Raw genomic sequence first — 15,306 nt, 5'->3', positions numbered from 1 at the left:
CTTGTCAGTCATTCTCCTAAAAGGCAACCTCTGTTGCTCGATGTACTAAACCGAGGGCCGGCAGCCACTAAGTGCACGTAAGAGACAATTATGGCAACAATAAGTTGTAAGATGATACCTAGTCACATCTGAGATGTGAATCAACTGCACCGATTGGTCAATCGCCAGTATGTGCCCTTGGGCCTCATTTGTCCCCTTTGAAATGACCTGTTGAGATCATTCAATGCAACATCTGAGGCTCTCTGGCCTATAAAGGATCCACCTCATACCACTATTTCCGTAATATAAGGCTATGTTATTGTTTTTTGAAAAAAGTACCATACAATATTTGCACATCCCTATCACCTCTGTACGCATAGGAAAATGATCCCTTTATTGTGTGTGTGTTGGGTGGGTGTCTGAGGAATGTTTTACTGCGTTTCAGCTTGCAGAGGTATCACCACCCTTCCCATGGCCACCTGGATCCTGTCTAGGGAAGAAAAAGAAGAATGACGTTATTACATGGCCTTCAAGAGCTACATGACTGCTGAGGTGACATTACGGACCCCTTATAGGGTTTGTGGCATTCCTTGTGTATTTGTTTCCCGTATGTTGCACTTCGTTTCTCCTTTGTACTTGTGACACTATTTGAGGTTTTAACGCCTATCTCTATTAGGTGTGACTGGCAACTGCAGTGGGTTGAATCCTACTAGTTCAGTGTTTCCCAACTCCAGGCAGGGGTAGAGTAGCCATTTTTTGTGGTAGCCCTGGAGAGGCACAGCTGATTGAAAGAGTTGAATCAGGTGCAACAACAACAACAAGTAGAACAACACCAATCAATGTGAAGAGTGGGACATCACAGTTGGGCCTTGTGTTCAACATAGCTCAGTATTTGAGTGTGTTTCCCGCGCATGTAAGTAAGTAGCTTTGATTTCTTCTTCCTCCATAGTTCCCTAGAACGAACGCCCTGCCCTCCCCTTTGCAGCAGAGGCCAGGCAAAAGCGCGCGCTTTCTGTGCCACTGGCTTCAATCAGGTCCACCAAACGCAGATAATAAGAGCACCCGAGCACCGAAAATTACGTCATTAATTCACTTGAACTCAGCTAGCGAACACACGATGTCTGGAAGAGGTAAAGGCGGCAAGGGACTCGGAAAAGGAGGCGCTAAGCGTCACCGTAAGGTTCTCCGCGATAACATCCAGGGAATCACCAAGCCCGCCATTCGCCGTCTGGCTCGCCGTGGCGGCGTGAAGCGTATCTCCGGGCTGATCTACGAGGAGACCCGCGGTGTCCTGAAGGTGTTCCTTGAGAACGTGATCCGTGACGCCGTCACCTACACCGAGCACGCCAAGAGGAAGACCGTTACGGCCATGGACGTGGTCTACGCTCTGAAACGCCAGGGACGCACCCTGTACGGTTTCGGCGGTTAAACGCACTCTTCTCGGAACGTCAACATCCCGACTTGAACCCAAAGGCTCTTTTAAGAGCCACCCACATCCGCTTCAAAAGGGTCAAATCCATTATCGTAAGAAACCATGAGCCACTCTTGAGTGGACAGGGAGGGAGTATTCGTGACAGGAGGCTATGTTCAGTGCAGGCTTTGCCTACAGTCGTATTAAACCATGAGCCACTCTTGAGTGGACAGGGAGGGAGTGTTCATGACAGGAGGGAGGCTATGTTCAGTGCAGGCTTTGCGTACAGTCGTATTACGAGACACCCGAAATAAAGGCACCACGGCTGGGAAATCCCCACCAAGTACCAAAAAGGGGAGCCTTATTTTTGGCCATTGTAGGACTTTTTTGGAAACACACCATTCCCCACCAGTGACAGAGCATAGGCTATGGTCTTTGTTAGGGAAGCAAGCCTCTGAGTGGAAGGCTCTTATGCGCGCTCAGCTCCACTGGGCAAATGGCAGGGGCGCCTATGAGAAAGCAGGGGTGTGTCCACGGCCGGCGAATTAGCTTAGCTTCGTCTTCATAAGAGGGAAAGGGCTCTCCACCCCCTCATTCGTTTGTGAGAAGCAGCGAGACATCAGCATCATGCCCGAGCCAGCAAAGTCCGCGCCCAAGAAGGGCTCCAAGAAAGCCGTCACCAAGACCGCAGGGAAAGGCGGCAAGAAACGCCGAAAGTCGAGGAAGGAGAGCTACGCCATTTACGTGTACAAAGTCCTGAAGCAGGTCCACCCCGATACCGGCATCTCCTCCAAGGCCATGGGAATCATGAACTCGTTCGTGAACGACATCTTCGAGCGTATCGCCGGAGAGTCGTCTCGCCTGGCCCACTACAACAAGCGTTCCACCATCACCTCCAGGGAGATCCAGACCGCAGTGCGCCTGCTGCTCCCCGGAGAGCTGGCCAAGCACGCAGTGTCCGAGGGCACCAAGGCCGTGACCAAGTACACCAGCTCCAAGTAAACAGCCCATTTGGAGTGCTGTAGTAACCCAAAGGCTCTTTTAAGAGCCACCCACCCTGTCAGTGAAAAAAGCAAATCCATATATATGTGTGTGTGTGTGTGGAGGACATGTCAAAAAGGGGGGAGAGGGAATAAATGATGCTGACATGAACAGGGTAGGAATGTGTGCATGGCAGTATAACGCAGTGAGTGGGATTCCACTCGTGCTCCGATGACTGGAGCCTGTGTAACAGTATAACTTTAGGCCGAACCAGGGACCCTCTGCACACATCATCAACAACAGTCTCAGAGCAAGTGACGTCACCGATTGAAACTAGCCGTTTCACATCCCTTACACACACCTGTACAAGAGGGAGGAGGAGAGAGAAGAAGAGGCTCCAAATCTCTCTCTCTCTAGGCCTATATCAGGGCGGACAAGCACATGGGGCGCCAGCCTCCATAGCGCCGGCCGCACAGCCAGACACCAAGACCCACAGACACAAAGACCGGCACGAGTGAGTCACGCTGCGGAGTCAAGCGAGGAAGGACCGCGAGAAGGCCACAAGCCTATCTCTCTCTCTCTCTCTGACACGCTTTTGAAAGAGACACACAGACAGAGAGAGAGACTACCTAGCACAAGAAAACACACAGGCTCCAAATCCAACTAATAAACTCATACTAATAAAACATCACACACACACACACACACACACACAAAGTGCAAGTAAGCATGTCGTTGGACAGTGTATTATTTCTCGTTTGCCTCCTGGACACATGACGAATACAACGTGAAACTAGTCTCAGCCAGGCCTCACAAGTGCATGTGTTTTAAGGTCCCCAAAAGAGCTCTCCTTTAAAACACCAAGGAGCACATCAGGGGACGCCAAACCATTTGATTCCCTTGCCAGACATCTCGGCTCACTCCACAATCAATGGTGCTCGCAATCGGATGCACTTTTAGGCCATTTAGGAGACAAATAGCACAGGAAAAGCAGTGCGCACCGCTCCACCCGACAGTCGAACGGTGAGGTTTTGAGCGAGTCGCAGCAAAATGCACGGGGCTTCTGCAGCCCACATGACTTTATTCTGAACGGACACAAGTCTGCTCGCTGGGCCGTTCGCTTTTGGGCCAAAAACGCGGCTCCGTCGGTGACTTTTGGCCCGATATTGGCGACCAGAAAACACAAGTGAAAGAGCATTTGGCCAGCCCGGAGAAGCCGAGCTGGGTGGCTTGAGTCTACATGGTTCTCATGTCGCGTTTAAGGCCAGCCCCCTGCACGGTGTGGAGCTTCAATAGCGCAGAGCAGCGTCTACAGCAAAGTACTCCTCCTCACAGACTACCGTAGTGTTGTAAGTGTGTGTGTTTACCGGACCGAACGACAGACATGGCAGAAGTCGCACCAGCACCCGCCGCCGCCGCGCCGGCCAAGGCACCCAAGAAGAAGGCAGCAGCCAAGCCCAAGAAAGCGGGACCCAGCGTAGGCGAGCTCATCGTCAAGGCGGTGTCCGCCTCCAAGGAGAGGAGCGGCGTGTCCCTGGCCGCGCTCAAGAAGTCTCTGGCGGCAGGCGGCTACGACGTGGAGAAGAACAACTCCCGTGTCAAGATCGCCGTCAAGAGCCTCGTCACCAAGGGCACCCTGGTCCAGACTAAGGGCACCGGTGCTTCCGGCTCCTTCAAGCTCAACAAGAAGGCCGTCGAGGCAAAGAAGCCCGCCAAGAAAGCCGCAGCCCCCAAAGCTAAGAAGGTGGCCGCCAAGAAGCCCGCCGCCGCCAAGAAGCCCAAGAAGGTAGCAGCCAAGAAGGCCGTGGCCGCAAAGAAGTCCCCCAAGAAGGCCAAGAAGCCCGCTACACCCAAAAAGGCCGCCAAGAGCCCAAAGAAGGTGAAGAAGCCCGCCGCAGCGGCCAAGAAAGCGGCCAAGAGCCCCAAGAAGGCTACCAAGGCAGCGAAGCCCAAAGCCGCCAAGCCCAAGGCGGCCAAGGCCAAGAAGGCAGCCCCCAAGAAGAAGTAAACCTATTACAAACAGTGTTCTTTCTACTCGACACATGTTGTTACCACAAAAGGCTCTTTTAAGAGCCACCCACCTCTTTCCATAAAAGCGCATGTCATTCCATTCCACCTACCTACCCGTGGTGCAAAAGAAATGAAATGAATGACTTTTACGCACCACATTTTGGAGTGGCTAAATGGTGTTAGAATTGGCATGTCACATTGATCCTGATAATAATAAGCATACATACTATAGTGGGTTGGACAGCAGCCATTTGTATTATGAGCCACTCTCGAATTGATTGATACATGTTTCAGTGATTTGAGTTGTCACTTTGGCGCTCCCGCCAACGTGAAAAAGTAACAAAAGTCGGAGGGAAACAGAGTAGCCTAGCCCTCGTCACTCTGCTGCCTGCCTGCCTGCGGGCGGGTGGGTGGGGGCGGGCTTAGGGCTGACTGCCTGTCTGTCTGTCCCTCCCTCACTCCAATTGGATAAGGCCACACCGGTCCGGTGGCCAATCGATGGCTTTTGTGGCGAGGTATAAGTAAGACTCTCGAGGTGGCCAGCGGCTCATTCAGACGTTCTGTAACATACTGAAGCTACCAATATGAGCGGAAGAGGCAAAACCGGAGGCAAGGCCAGGGCGAAGGCAAAGACACGTTCATCCCGTGCCGGGCTCCAGTTCCCCGTGGGCCGTGTGCACAGGCTGCTGCGTAAAGGCAACTACGCCGAGCGTGTGGGCGCTGGCGCACCAGTGTACCTGGCCGCAGTGCTCGAGTACCTGACTGCTGAGATCCTGGAGTTGGCCGGAAACGCTGCCCGTGACAACAAGAAGACTCGTATCATCCCCCGTCACCTGCAGCTGGCAGTCCGTAACGACGAGGAGCTGAACAAACTGCTTGGCGGCGTGACCATCGCGCAGGGTGGTGTTCTGCCCAACATCCAGGCAGTGCTGCTCCCCAAGAAGACTGAGAAGGCCGTCAAAGCCAAGTAAAATCGCTGGTGCGGCTGCAACTTGACTACTCAACCCCCAAAGGCTCTTTTAAGAGCCAACCACCTAGCTCAACAAAAGCGCAAAGTGTCCTTTCTATGCCTGGCCAATTATTTGGCGTGTTAGATACACACACATACAGACGGCACCGTATCAAGTGCCCACATGAGGCCTAAATGAAGGATAACAACTAGTAGGCTAGAATGAGGAGCATTATTGCGCGTCAAGTGTAACGTTGCTCGCGGCCCTAACAAAAGACCCAAGCGCGCCTCGGCGAGGGTGGGGGTTGCATTTTGGGGCGGCACGGAGAGGCCGAGCCTCCCGTCCAATGGGCGGCGGAGGAGGCCTCCGCAACGGGCCAATCAGGGCGGTGCGGAGATGGTGACCAATGAGCAGACGCCGCTGCCGGCTTTATAAACTTCACATAGGCATTTTGAGGCTATACTCCGACTGTGAAAGAAGGAAGCTAGCTAGCGCCATGGCCAGAACCAAGCAAACCGCTCGCAAATCCACCGGTGGCAAAGCACCCAGGAAGCAGCTCGCCACCAAGGCTGCGCGCAAGAGCGCCCCGGCCACCGGCGGCGTGAAGAAGCCTCACCGTTACAGGCCCGGCACCGTGGCTCTTAGAGAGATCCGTCGTTACCAGAAGTCCACTGAGCTGCTGATCCGCAAACTGCCTTTCCAGCGCCTGGTGCGAGAAATTGCCCAGGACTTTAAGACCGACCTGCGCTTCCAGAGTTCCGCAGTGATGGCCCTGCAGGAGGCAAGCGAGGCTTACCTGGTCGGCCTGTTCGAGGACACCAACCTGTGCGCCATCCACGCCAAGAGGGTGACCATCATGCCCAAGGACATCCAGCTGGCCCGTCGTATTCGCGGAGAGCGCGCATAAACGATGACCTGATCTCCAAAATCCCCCAAAGGCTCTTTTAAGAGCCACCTCCATATTTCAGTCAAAAAGGCACAATTGTTCCATTTGTACACGCCCCTTTCCCACCGTGTATGTTCCCTGTTCTCGAGTCACTACAGACCGTGGTTCGATTCCAGGCTGTATCACCACCGGCCGTGATTGTAAATAAGAGTTGGTTCTTAACTGACTTGAGTCGTTTCAATAACGCTCTCTATATGTGATTAGATGTATGCCTAGAGTAGAAGAGGGGAAAAATACACTAGCAGTAATGAGTGATAGTAATGATATAGGGCAAAAAGTGTCAAAAATGGTCACTATGTAGCTAAGAACAACTGACTTTGAAAGTGCCGCTGATGAGATGGGAAAAGTTTACCGTGGAGCACGGAGGCCATCTAGTGGTTAAACGCTGGTACTGTCAGCGTGTGAGCACGTCATAGTGGCTCCCTATTGGTATTTGATCTTCAGGCCAGCGTTTCCCAAACTCGGTCCTCGGGTCCCCAAGTGGGGCACGTTGTGTTTTTTCGATTCCAATTGCTCTTGGAATGTAACATGCTAGAGTCTGTCTATTCCTTTGTGAAAATGGCCATTCAATGATTTCTGGCCCATGTGACATTCCTCGATGGCCCCAAAAATCCATGTTTTGATCCGATCATTACAACGTTAGCTGTGTGCACCCCATAATTCATGCGACTGACTAAGCTATTGAAAGTAAAATGATATATCTCTGTCCGGCGCAAGTGAAAGGTGGTCGAAAAAAAGTAGAGTAGAGTCGTGTGTCTTTGGCGTGATTTGAAGTCGACTTCTGATGTGGGATTTAGTTCATTTTTCCAAGAAGATTTGCTGAGGAATCGAAACCCCTTGACCAAATGATACGACAAAGTAAAGGCCCTAAATACAGGCTGCCAGTTAAATGCAGCAATGACACGGCTAAAGTGTGTCATCTCAGGACAAAAGAGCAGGAATTGTCTGCTGTTGCATCTTCACTCATGAGACAGGTAATAGCGGAGCTCCGTGGTGCTGAAAAAGACAGCGCCCCTGGCCATTTGCCAAGGCCTATTTCCCGTTGGAGGGATTTTTGACATGCTATAGGCACAGTTCAGTACACCCCTCATCCTGTAATTGGTCCCAGAATCATCCACTTGATTCCCGACCACCAACCGATTGTCGGGGTGCATTGGTGTAAAATGTGGTCGTCGAGATCAAGTTCTATAGGCTACATGGGGTACTGGCATCTGTACCTTTTTTTTTTTTAGCTACCTACACCAGTAGGGGAGCTTACAGATAAAGAGTGCACTAGGCTAGAGAGAAAAGTACCATTCCGTTTTTCATAAAGTAGGTCAATGTAACTTACTCTCTTTTGATACTTGAGAAACATAGATTCACATGACGTCCAAATCTGCAAGAGACAAAAGCAGCAGAAAATCAGCAGGTGAAGAAAAGGGTTAAGTGAATATGATTTAAGAGCAGTCAAATGAAGTAATAGTGACATAGATTGTAAGAAATGAAATGTACCATGTGAACATTGCATTGTGGCTTTAGAAGAGCATGTATTTGTAGATGAATGACAGATTAGCTTTGGTGACAAAGTAACTGTATAATTTGAGGTACTCTACATGAGCATGTGTTTGCCTATTTGATGATCTGTTGTAGTTAATGTTTGATTTTGAGCACATACTTGTTGTGACAATTGCATCAGGTTGAGGGAGAAATGGTCTGTGTGGCCATTGTGAGTGGCACTTCTGATCCAGCAGGTGGTGTTAAGATCCCTCCCTATGTGGCTTTGAATGATGAGCCAGTGTTGGCAAAATGACTTGTGGTCCAGCGGGTGGCGGTGAAATGCCTCCCTATCTATATGACTTGCCCTATTCCTTTGACATTGTTCACTTGATTGGAGATGATTCCGGTCTTCTTCATGAGCACTCCTGCATGTCTTCCTTCCTGTCTTGCCATGTGGGTTCCACGGAGGTGTGTGTTTTTGTTAGATATCACTGGGCACATTCCTAACGTGGAGGTGGTTTGCATAGCTCATGTCATGTGGATATATAAAGTATTGTATTGTAAGGTATGTTAGTCTACGGACGGTCTGACATTGCTCGTCCATATATTGATGTATTCCAATTGCATTTGGGTGTATTGTGTGGAATGTTGGAACATGGTTAGATCTTACTGTGCTGTTGGAGCTAGTAACACAAGCATTTCCCGACATCTGCTAAACAGGTGTATGTATATCTCTCTAGTCACCCCCAAAACCAATTCTTTCTTTGGCCGCCTCTCCTTCCAGTTCTCTGCTGCCAATGACTGGAACGAACTACAAAAATCTCTGAAACTGGAAACACTTATCTCCCTCACTAGCTTTAAGCACCAACTGTCAGAGCAGCTCACAGATTACTGCACCTGTACATAGCCCACCTATAATTTAGGCCAAACAACTACCTCTTTCCCTACTGTATTTAATGAATTTATTTATTTTGCTCCTTTGCACCCCATTATTTTTATTTCTACTTTGCACATGTCTTCCATTGCAAATGTACCATTCCAGTGTTTTACTTGCTATATTGTATTTACTTTGCCACCATGGGCTTTTTTTGCCTTTACCTCCCTTATCTCACCTCATTTGCTCACATCGTATATAGACTTGTTTATACTGTATTATTGACTGTATGTTTGTTTTACTCCATGTGTAAGTCTGTGTCGTTGTATGTGTCGAACTGCTTTGCTTAATCTTGGCCAGGTCGCAATTGTAAATGAGAACTTGTTCTCAACTTGCCTACCTGGTGAAATAAATAAAAATAAAAATTTAAAAAATGTGTCTATTTGATTAGGATTAGGACTTTTCCTCTATGTGTCGCACTTCCATTTCCACTTTATGTCCCCGTTAGGGAGCTGTCATTTATGCTGCAGGATAATTACTACCAATGTCATTGTGGTCCAAGTTCAACTCCTAGCCTATAGGGTGTGGTAACAGGCCCTCTGTTATTTGTTGTTGTACTCTGCATGTGAAGTATCTGCACTGTAGCCTATAGAGGAACTAAGCCCTTGATAATAGGGGAACGCAAGCTGTTGAACACAAACTCCCAGTCCTATGATGTTGCTCTGTGAAGGAGGTTAGCTTTTCAGCATTCAATTCCTGGCAGCCTTCTTCGCCCTGGTTGATTTGTGAATGTGAGTGATTCGAGAATGTTTGGCTTGGGTATCCAAGGTGTTTGAGATTGTTGAGGACCAGTGTTCCGAGGGGCTGACTGTGACATCATAAAGCGGAATGTAGTTAGCGTGCTGTTTGAGGGATTCCAATTCAGTCCGTTGCGGCCTTCCAGGCAGTGCAGTTGTGCTTCAAGTGTGCTCTCTGTGTGATGACTTGTTGTGCCTACACGGAGTACAGCTACGAACGGACGTGACATTTGGGGTAAGCCTAAGCCTTTTCGTAACCTTAACCTATTTCTTCTAACTTGCTATGACAAAGTGCTTTGATGACACTAGCTGCATCCCAGCTAGTTGAACGCTTGTCAGTCATTCTCCTAAAAGGCAACCTCTGTTGCTCGATGTACTAAACCGAGGGCCGGCAGCCACTAAGTGCACGTAAGAGACAATTATGGCAACAATAAGTTGTAAGATGATACCTAGTCACATCTGAGATGTGAATCAACTGCACCGATTGGTCAATCGCCATTATGTGCCCTTGGGCCTCATTTGTCCCCTTTGAAATGACCTGTTGAGATCATTCAATGCAACATCTGAGGCTCTCTGGCCTATAAAGGATCCACCTCATACCACTATTTCCGTAATATAAGGCTATGTTATTGTTTTTTGAAAAAAGTACCATACAATATTTGCACATCCCTATCACCTCTGTACGCATAGGAAAATGATCCCTTTATTGTGTGTGTGTTGGGTGGGTGTCTGAGGAATGTTTTACTGCGTTTCAGCTTGCAGAGGTATCACCACCCTTCCCATGGCCACCTGGATCCTGTCTAGGGAAGAAAAAGAAGAATGACGTTATTACATGGCCTTCAAGAGCTACATGACTGCTGAGGTGACATTACGGACCCCTTATAGGGTTTGTGGCATTCCTTGTGTATTTGTTTCCCGTATGTTGCACTTCGTTTCTCCTTTGTACTTGTGACACTATTTGAGGTTTTAACGCCTATCTCTATTAGGTGTGACTGGCAACTGCAGTGGGTTGAATCCTACTAGTTCAGTGTTTCCCAACTCCAGGCAGGGGTAGAGTAGCCATTTTTTGTGGTAGCCCTGGAGAGGCACAGCTGATTGAAAGAGTTGAATCAGGTGCAACAACAACAACAAGTAGAACAACACCAATCAATGTGAAGAGTGGGACATCACAGTTGGGCCTTGTGTTCAACATAGCTCAGTATTTGAGTGTGTTTCCCGCGCATGTAAGTAAGTAGCTTTGATTTCTTCTTCCTCCATAGTTCCCTAGAACGAACGCCCTGCCCTCCCTTTTGCAGCAGAGGCCAGGCAAAAGCGCGCGCTTTCTGTGCCACTGGCTTCAATCAGGTCCACCAAACGCAGATAATAAGAGCACCCGAGCACCGAAAATTACGTCATTAATTCACTTGAACTCAGCTAGCGAACACACGATGTCTGGAAGAGGTAAAGGCGGCAAGGGACTCGGAAAAGGAGGCGCTAAGCGTCACCGTAAGGTTCTCCGCGATAACATCCAGGGAATCACCAAGCCCGCCATTCGCCGTCTGGCTCGCCGTGGCGGCGTGAAGCGTATCTCCGGGCTGATCTACGAGGAGACCCGCGGTGTCCTGAAGGTGTTCCTTGAGAACGTGATCCGTGACGCCGTCACCTACACCGAGCACGCCAAGAGGAAGACCGTTACGGCCATGGACGTGGTCTACGCTCTGAAACGCCAGGGACGCACCCTGTACGGTTTCGGCGGTTAAACGCACTCTTCTCGGAACGTCAACATCCCGACTTGAACCCAAAGGCTCTTTTAAGAGCCACCCACATCCGCTTCAAAAGGGTCAAATCCATTATCGTAGGAAACCATGAGCCACTCTTGAGTGGACAGGGAGGGAGTATTCGTGACAGGAGGCTATGTTCAGTGCAGGCTTTGCCTACAGTCGTATTAAACCATGAGCCACTCTTGAGTGGACAGGGAGGGAGTGTTCATGACAGGAGGGAGGCTATGTTCAGTGCAGGCTTTGCGTACAGTCGTATTACGAGACACCCGAAATAAAGGCACCACGGCTGGGAAATCCCCACCAAGTACCAAAAAGGGGAGCCTTATTTTTGGCCATTGTAGGACTTTTTTGGAAACACACCATTCCCCACCAGTGACAGAGCATAGGCTATGGTCTTTGTTAGGGAAGCAAGCCTCTGAGTGGAAGGCTCTTATGCGCGCTCAGCTCCACTGGGCAAATGGCAGGGGCGCCTATGAGAAAGCAGGGGTGTGTCCACGGCCGGCGAATTAGCTTAGCTTCGTCTTCATAAGAGGGAAAGGGCTCTCCACCCCCTCATTCGTTTGTGAGAAGCAGCGAGACATCAGCATCATGCCCGAGCCAGCAAAGTCCGCGCCCAAGAAGGGCTCCAAGAAAGCCGTCACCAAGACCGCAGGGAAAGGCGGCAAGAAACGCCGAAAGTCGAGGAAGGAGAGCTACGCCATTTACGTGTACAAAGTCCTGAAGCAGGTCCACCCCGATACCGGCATCTCCTCCAAGGCCATGGGAATCATGAACTCGTTCGTGAACGACATCTTCGAGCGTATCGCCGGAGAGTCGTCTCGCCTGGCCCACTACAACAAGCGTTCCACCATCACCTCCAGGGAGATCCAGACCGCAGTGCGCCTGCTGCTCCCCGGAGAGCTGGCCAAGCACGCAGTGTCCGAGGGCACCAAGGCCGTGACCAAGTACACCAGCTCCAAGTAAACAGCCCATTTGGAGTGCTGTAGTAACCCAAAGGCTCTTTTAAGAGCCACCCACCCTGTCAGTGAAAAAAGCAAATCCATATATATGTGTGTGTGTGTGTGGAGGACATGTCAAAAAGGGGGGAGAGGGAATAAATGATGCTGACATGAACAGGGTAGGAATGTGTGCATGGCAGTATAACGCAGTGAGTGGGATTCCACTCGTGCTCCGATGACTGGAGCCTGTGTAACAGTATAACTTTAGGCCGAACCAGGGACCCTCTGCACACATCATCAACAACAGTCTCAGAGCAAGTGACGTCACCGATTGAAACTAGCCGTTTCACATCCCTTACACACACCTGTACAAGAGGGAGGAGGAGAGAGAAGAAGAGGCTCCAAATCTCTCTCTCTCTAGGCCTATATCAGGGCGGACAAGCACATGGGGCGCCAGCCTCCATAGCGCCGGCCGCACAGCCAGACACCAAGACCCACAGACACAAAGACCGGCACGAGTGAGTCACGCTGCGGAGTCAAGCGAGGAAGGACTGCGAGAAGGCCACAAGCCTATCTCTCTCTCTCTCTCTGACACGCTTTTGAAAGAGACACACAGACAGAGAGAGAGACTACCTAGCACAAGAAAACACACAGGCTCCAAATCCAACTAATAAACTCATACTAATAAAACATCACACACACACACACACACACACAAAGTGCAAGTAAGCATGTCGTTGGACAGTGTATTATTTCTCGTTTGCCTCCTGGACACATGACGAATACAACGTGAAACTAGTCTCAGCCAGGCCTCACAAGTGCATGTGTTTTAAGGTCCCCAAAAGAGCTCTCCTTTAAAACACCAAGGAGCGCATCAGGGGACGCCAAACCATTTGATTCCCTTGCCAGACATCTCGGCTCACTCCACAATCAATGGTGCTCGCAATCGGATGCACTTTTAGGCCATTTAGGAGACAAATAGCACAGGAAAAGCAGTGCGCACCGCTCCACCCGACAGTCGAACGGTGAGGTTTTGAGCGAGTCGCAGCAAAATGCACGGGGCTTCTGCAGCCCACATGACTTTATTCTGAACGGACACAAGTCTGCTCGCTGGGCCGTTCGCTTTTGGGCCAAAAACGCGGCTCCGTCGGTGACTTTTGGCCCGATATTGGCGACCAGAAAACACAAGTGAAAGAGCATTTGGCCAGCCCGGAGAAGCCGAGCTGGGTGGCTTGAGTCTACATGGTTCTCATGTCGCGTTTAAGGCCAGCCCCCTGCACGGTGTGGAGCTTCAATAGCGCAGAGCAGCGTCTACAGCAAAGTACTCCTCCTCACAGACTACCGTAGTGTTGTAAGTGTGTGTGTTTACCGGACCGAACGACAGACATGGCAGAAGTCGCACCAGCACCCGCCGCCGCCGCGCCGGCCAAGGCACCCAAGAAGAAGGCAGCAGCCAAGCCCAAGAAAGCGGGACCCAGCGTAGGCGAGCTCATCGTCAAGGCGGTGTCCGCCTCCAAGGAGAGGAGCGGCGTGTCCCTGGCCGCGCTCAAGAAGTCTCTGGCGGCAGGCGGCTACGACGTGGAGAAGAACAACTCCCGTGTCAAGATCGCCGTCAAGAGCCTCGTCACCAAGGGCACCCTGGTCCAGACTAAGGGCACCGGTGCTTCCGGCTCCTTCAAGCTCAACAAGAAGGCCGTCGAGGCAAAGAAGCCCGCCAAGAAAGCCGCAGCCCCCAAAGCTAAGAAGGTGGCCGCCAAGAAGCCCGCCGCCGCCAAGAAGCCCAAGAAGCCCAAGAAGGTAGCAGCCAAGAAGGCCGTGGCCGCAAAGAAGTCCCCCAAGAAGGCCAAGAAGCCCGCTACACCCAAAAAGGCCGCCAAGAGCCCAAAGAAGGTGAAGAAGCCCGCCGCAGCGGCCAAGAAAGCGGCCAAGAGCCCCAAGAAGGCTACCAAGGCAGCGAAGCCCAAAGCCGCCAAGCCCAAGGCGGCCAAGGCCAAGAAGGCAGCCCCCAAGAAGAAGTAAACCTATTACAAACAGTGTTCTTTCTACTCGACACATGTTGTTACCACAAAAGGCTCTTTTAAGAGCCACCCACCTCTTTCCATAAAAGCGCATGTCATTCCATTCCACCTACCTACCCGTGGTGCAAAAGAAATGAAATGAATGACTTTTACGCACCACATTTTGGAGTGGCTAAATGGTGTTAGAATTGGCATGTCACATTGATCCTGATAATAATAAGCATACATACTATAGTGGGTTGGACAGCAGCCATTTGTATTATGAGCCACTCTCGAATTGATTGATACATGTTTCAGTGATTTGAGTTGTCACTTTGGCGCTCCCGCCAACGTGAAAAAGTAACAAAAGTCGGAGGGAAACAGAGTAGCCTAGCCCTCGTCACTCTGCTGCCTGCCTGCCTGCGGGCGGGTGGGTGGGGGCGGGCTTAGGGCTGACTGCCTGTCTGTCCCTCCCTCACTCCAATTGGATAAGGCCACACCGGTCCGGTGGCCAATCGATGGCTTTTGTGGCGAGGTATAAGTAAGACTCTCGAGGTGGCCAGCGGCTCATTCAGACTTTCTGTGACATACTGAAGCTACCAATATGAGCGGAAGAGGCAAAACCGGAGGCAAGGCCAGGGCGAAGGCAAAGACACGTTCATCCCGTGCCGGGCTCCAGTTCCCCGTGGGCCGTGTGCACAGGCTGCTGCGTAAAGGCAACTACGCCGAGCGTGTGGGCGCTGGCGCACCAGTGTACCTGGCCGCAGTGCTCGAGTACCTGACTGCTGAGATCCTGGAGTTGGCCGGAAACGCTGCCCGTGACAACAAGAAGACTCGTATCATCCCCCGTCACCTGCAGCTGGCAGTCCGTAACGACGAGGAGCTGAACAAACTGCTTGGCGGCGTGACCATCGCTCAGGGTGGTGTTCTGCCCAACATCCAGGCAGTGCTGCTCCCCAAGAAGACTGAGAAGGCCGTCAAAGCCAAGTAAAATCGCTGGTGCGGCTGCAACTTGACTACTCAACCCCCAAAGGCTCTTTTAAGAGCCAACCACCTGGCTCAACAAAAGCGCAAAGTGTCCTTTCTATGCCTGGCCAATTATTTGGCGTGTTAGATACACACACATATAGACGGCACCGTATCAAGTGCCCACATGAGGCCTAAATGAAGGATAACAACTAGTAGGC

General features: G+C 50.8%; 7 protein-coding genes across 7 annotated transcripts; all 7 read left to right on the top strand.

Moving 5' to 3' along the window:
- Window positions 1-47: 47 nt before the first annotated feature.
- Window positions 48-1,472, top strand: LOC149975780 (histone H4). The gene has a single exon (XM_090204264.1). The coding sequence runs from the start codon at window positions 1,097-1,099 to the stop codon at window positions 1,406-1,408; it is 312 nt and encodes a 103-aa protein (XP_090060390.1). The 5' UTR covers window positions 48-1,096; the 3' UTR covers window positions 1,409-1,472.
- A 2,179-nt stretch (window positions 1,473-3,651) lies between these two features.
- LOC149975779 (histone H1) lies at window positions 3,652-4,474 on the top strand. Its single transcript, XM_090204960.1, has one exon. It carries the CDS (start codon window positions 3,756-3,758, stop codon window positions 4,377-4,379), a length of 624 nt encoding a protein of 207 aa, XP_090061086.1. The 5' UTR covers window positions 3,652-3,755; the 3' UTR covers window positions 4,380-4,474.
- Window positions 4,475-4,934: 460 nt separating this feature from the next.
- On the top strand, window positions 4,935-5,411 carry LOC110515258 (histone H2A). The gene has a single exon (XM_090204962.1). The coding sequence runs from the start codon at window positions 4,966-4,968 to the stop codon at window positions 5,350-5,352; it is 387 nt and encodes a 128-aa protein (XP_090061088.1). The 5' UTR covers window positions 4,935-4,965; the 3' UTR covers window positions 5,353-5,411.
- Window positions 5,412-5,794: 383 nt separating this feature from the next.
- On the top strand, window positions 5,795-6,268 carry LOC118940465 (histone H3). Its single transcript, XM_036949948.2, has one exon. The coding sequence runs from the start codon at window positions 5,828-5,830 to the stop codon at window positions 6,236-6,238; it is 411 nt and encodes a 136-aa protein (XP_036805843.2). The 5' UTR covers window positions 5,795-5,827; the 3' UTR covers window positions 6,239-6,268.
- A 4,583-nt stretch (window positions 6,269-10,851) lies between these two features.
- LOC118956972 (histone H4) lies at window positions 10,852-12,196 on the top strand. Its single transcript, XM_090206577.1, has one exon. The coding sequence runs from the start codon at window positions 10,852-10,854 to the stop codon at window positions 11,161-11,163; it is 312 nt and encodes a 103-aa protein (XP_090062703.1). The 3' UTR covers window positions 11,164-12,196.
- Window positions 11,773-12,196, top strand: LOC118940463 (histone H2B). Its single transcript, XM_036949946.2, has one exon. The coding sequence runs from the start codon at window positions 11,773-11,775 to the stop codon at window positions 12,145-12,147; it is 375 nt and encodes a 124-aa protein (XP_036805841.1). The 3' UTR covers window positions 12,148-12,196.
- A 2,407-nt stretch (window positions 12,197-14,603) lies between these two features.
- Window positions 14,604-15,168, top strand: LOC149975778 (histone H2A). Its single transcript, XM_090206576.1, has one exon. It carries the CDS (start codon window positions 14,724-14,726, stop codon window positions 15,108-15,110), a length of 387 nt encoding a protein of 128 aa, XP_090062702.1. The 5' UTR covers window positions 14,604-14,723; the 3' UTR covers window positions 15,111-15,168.
- Window positions 15,169-15,306: the final 138 nt, after the last annotated feature.

Source organism: Oncorhynchus mykiss, chromosome 17, assembly GCF_057628025.1.
Source record: "Oncorhynchus mykiss isolate SJ-2025 chromosome 17, ASM5762802v1, whole genome shotgun sequence".
In the NCBI taxonomy this organism is placed as follows: domain Eukaryota; kingdom Metazoa; phylum Chordata; class Actinopteri; order Salmoniformes; family Salmonidae; genus Oncorhynchus; species Oncorhynchus mykiss.
The sequence above is the reverse complement of the archived record's forward strand: the minus strand, read 5'-3'. Positions and strand labels throughout refer to the sequence as shown.

Coding starts and splice junctions, on each gene's coding strand:
- LOC149975780 (XM_090204264.1), top strand. CDS start 1,097: ATGTCTGGAAGAGGTAAAGGCGGCAAGGGACTCGGAAAAGGAGGCGCT.
- LOC149975779 (XM_090204960.1), top strand. CDS start 3,756: ATGGCAGAAGTCGCACCAGCACCCGCCGCCGCCGCGCCGGCCAAGGCA.
- LOC110515258 (XM_090204962.1), top strand. CDS start 4,966: ATGAGCGGAAGAGGCAAAACCGGAGGCAAGGCCAGGGCGAAGGCAAAG.
- LOC118940465 (XM_036949948.2), top strand. CDS start 5,828: ATGGCCAGAACCAAGCAAACCGCTCGCAAATCCACCGGTGGCAAAGCA.
- LOC118956972 (XM_090206577.1), top strand. CDS start 10,852: ATGTCTGGAAGAGGTAAAGGCGGCAAGGGACTCGGAAAAGGAGGCGCT.
- LOC118940463 (XM_036949946.2), top strand. CDS start 11,773: ATGCCCGAGCCAGCAAAGTCCGCGCCCAAGAAGGGCTCCAAGAAAGCC.
- LOC149975778 (XM_090206576.1), top strand. CDS start 14,724: ATGAGCGGAAGAGGCAAAACCGGAGGCAAGGCCAGGGCGAAGGCAAAG.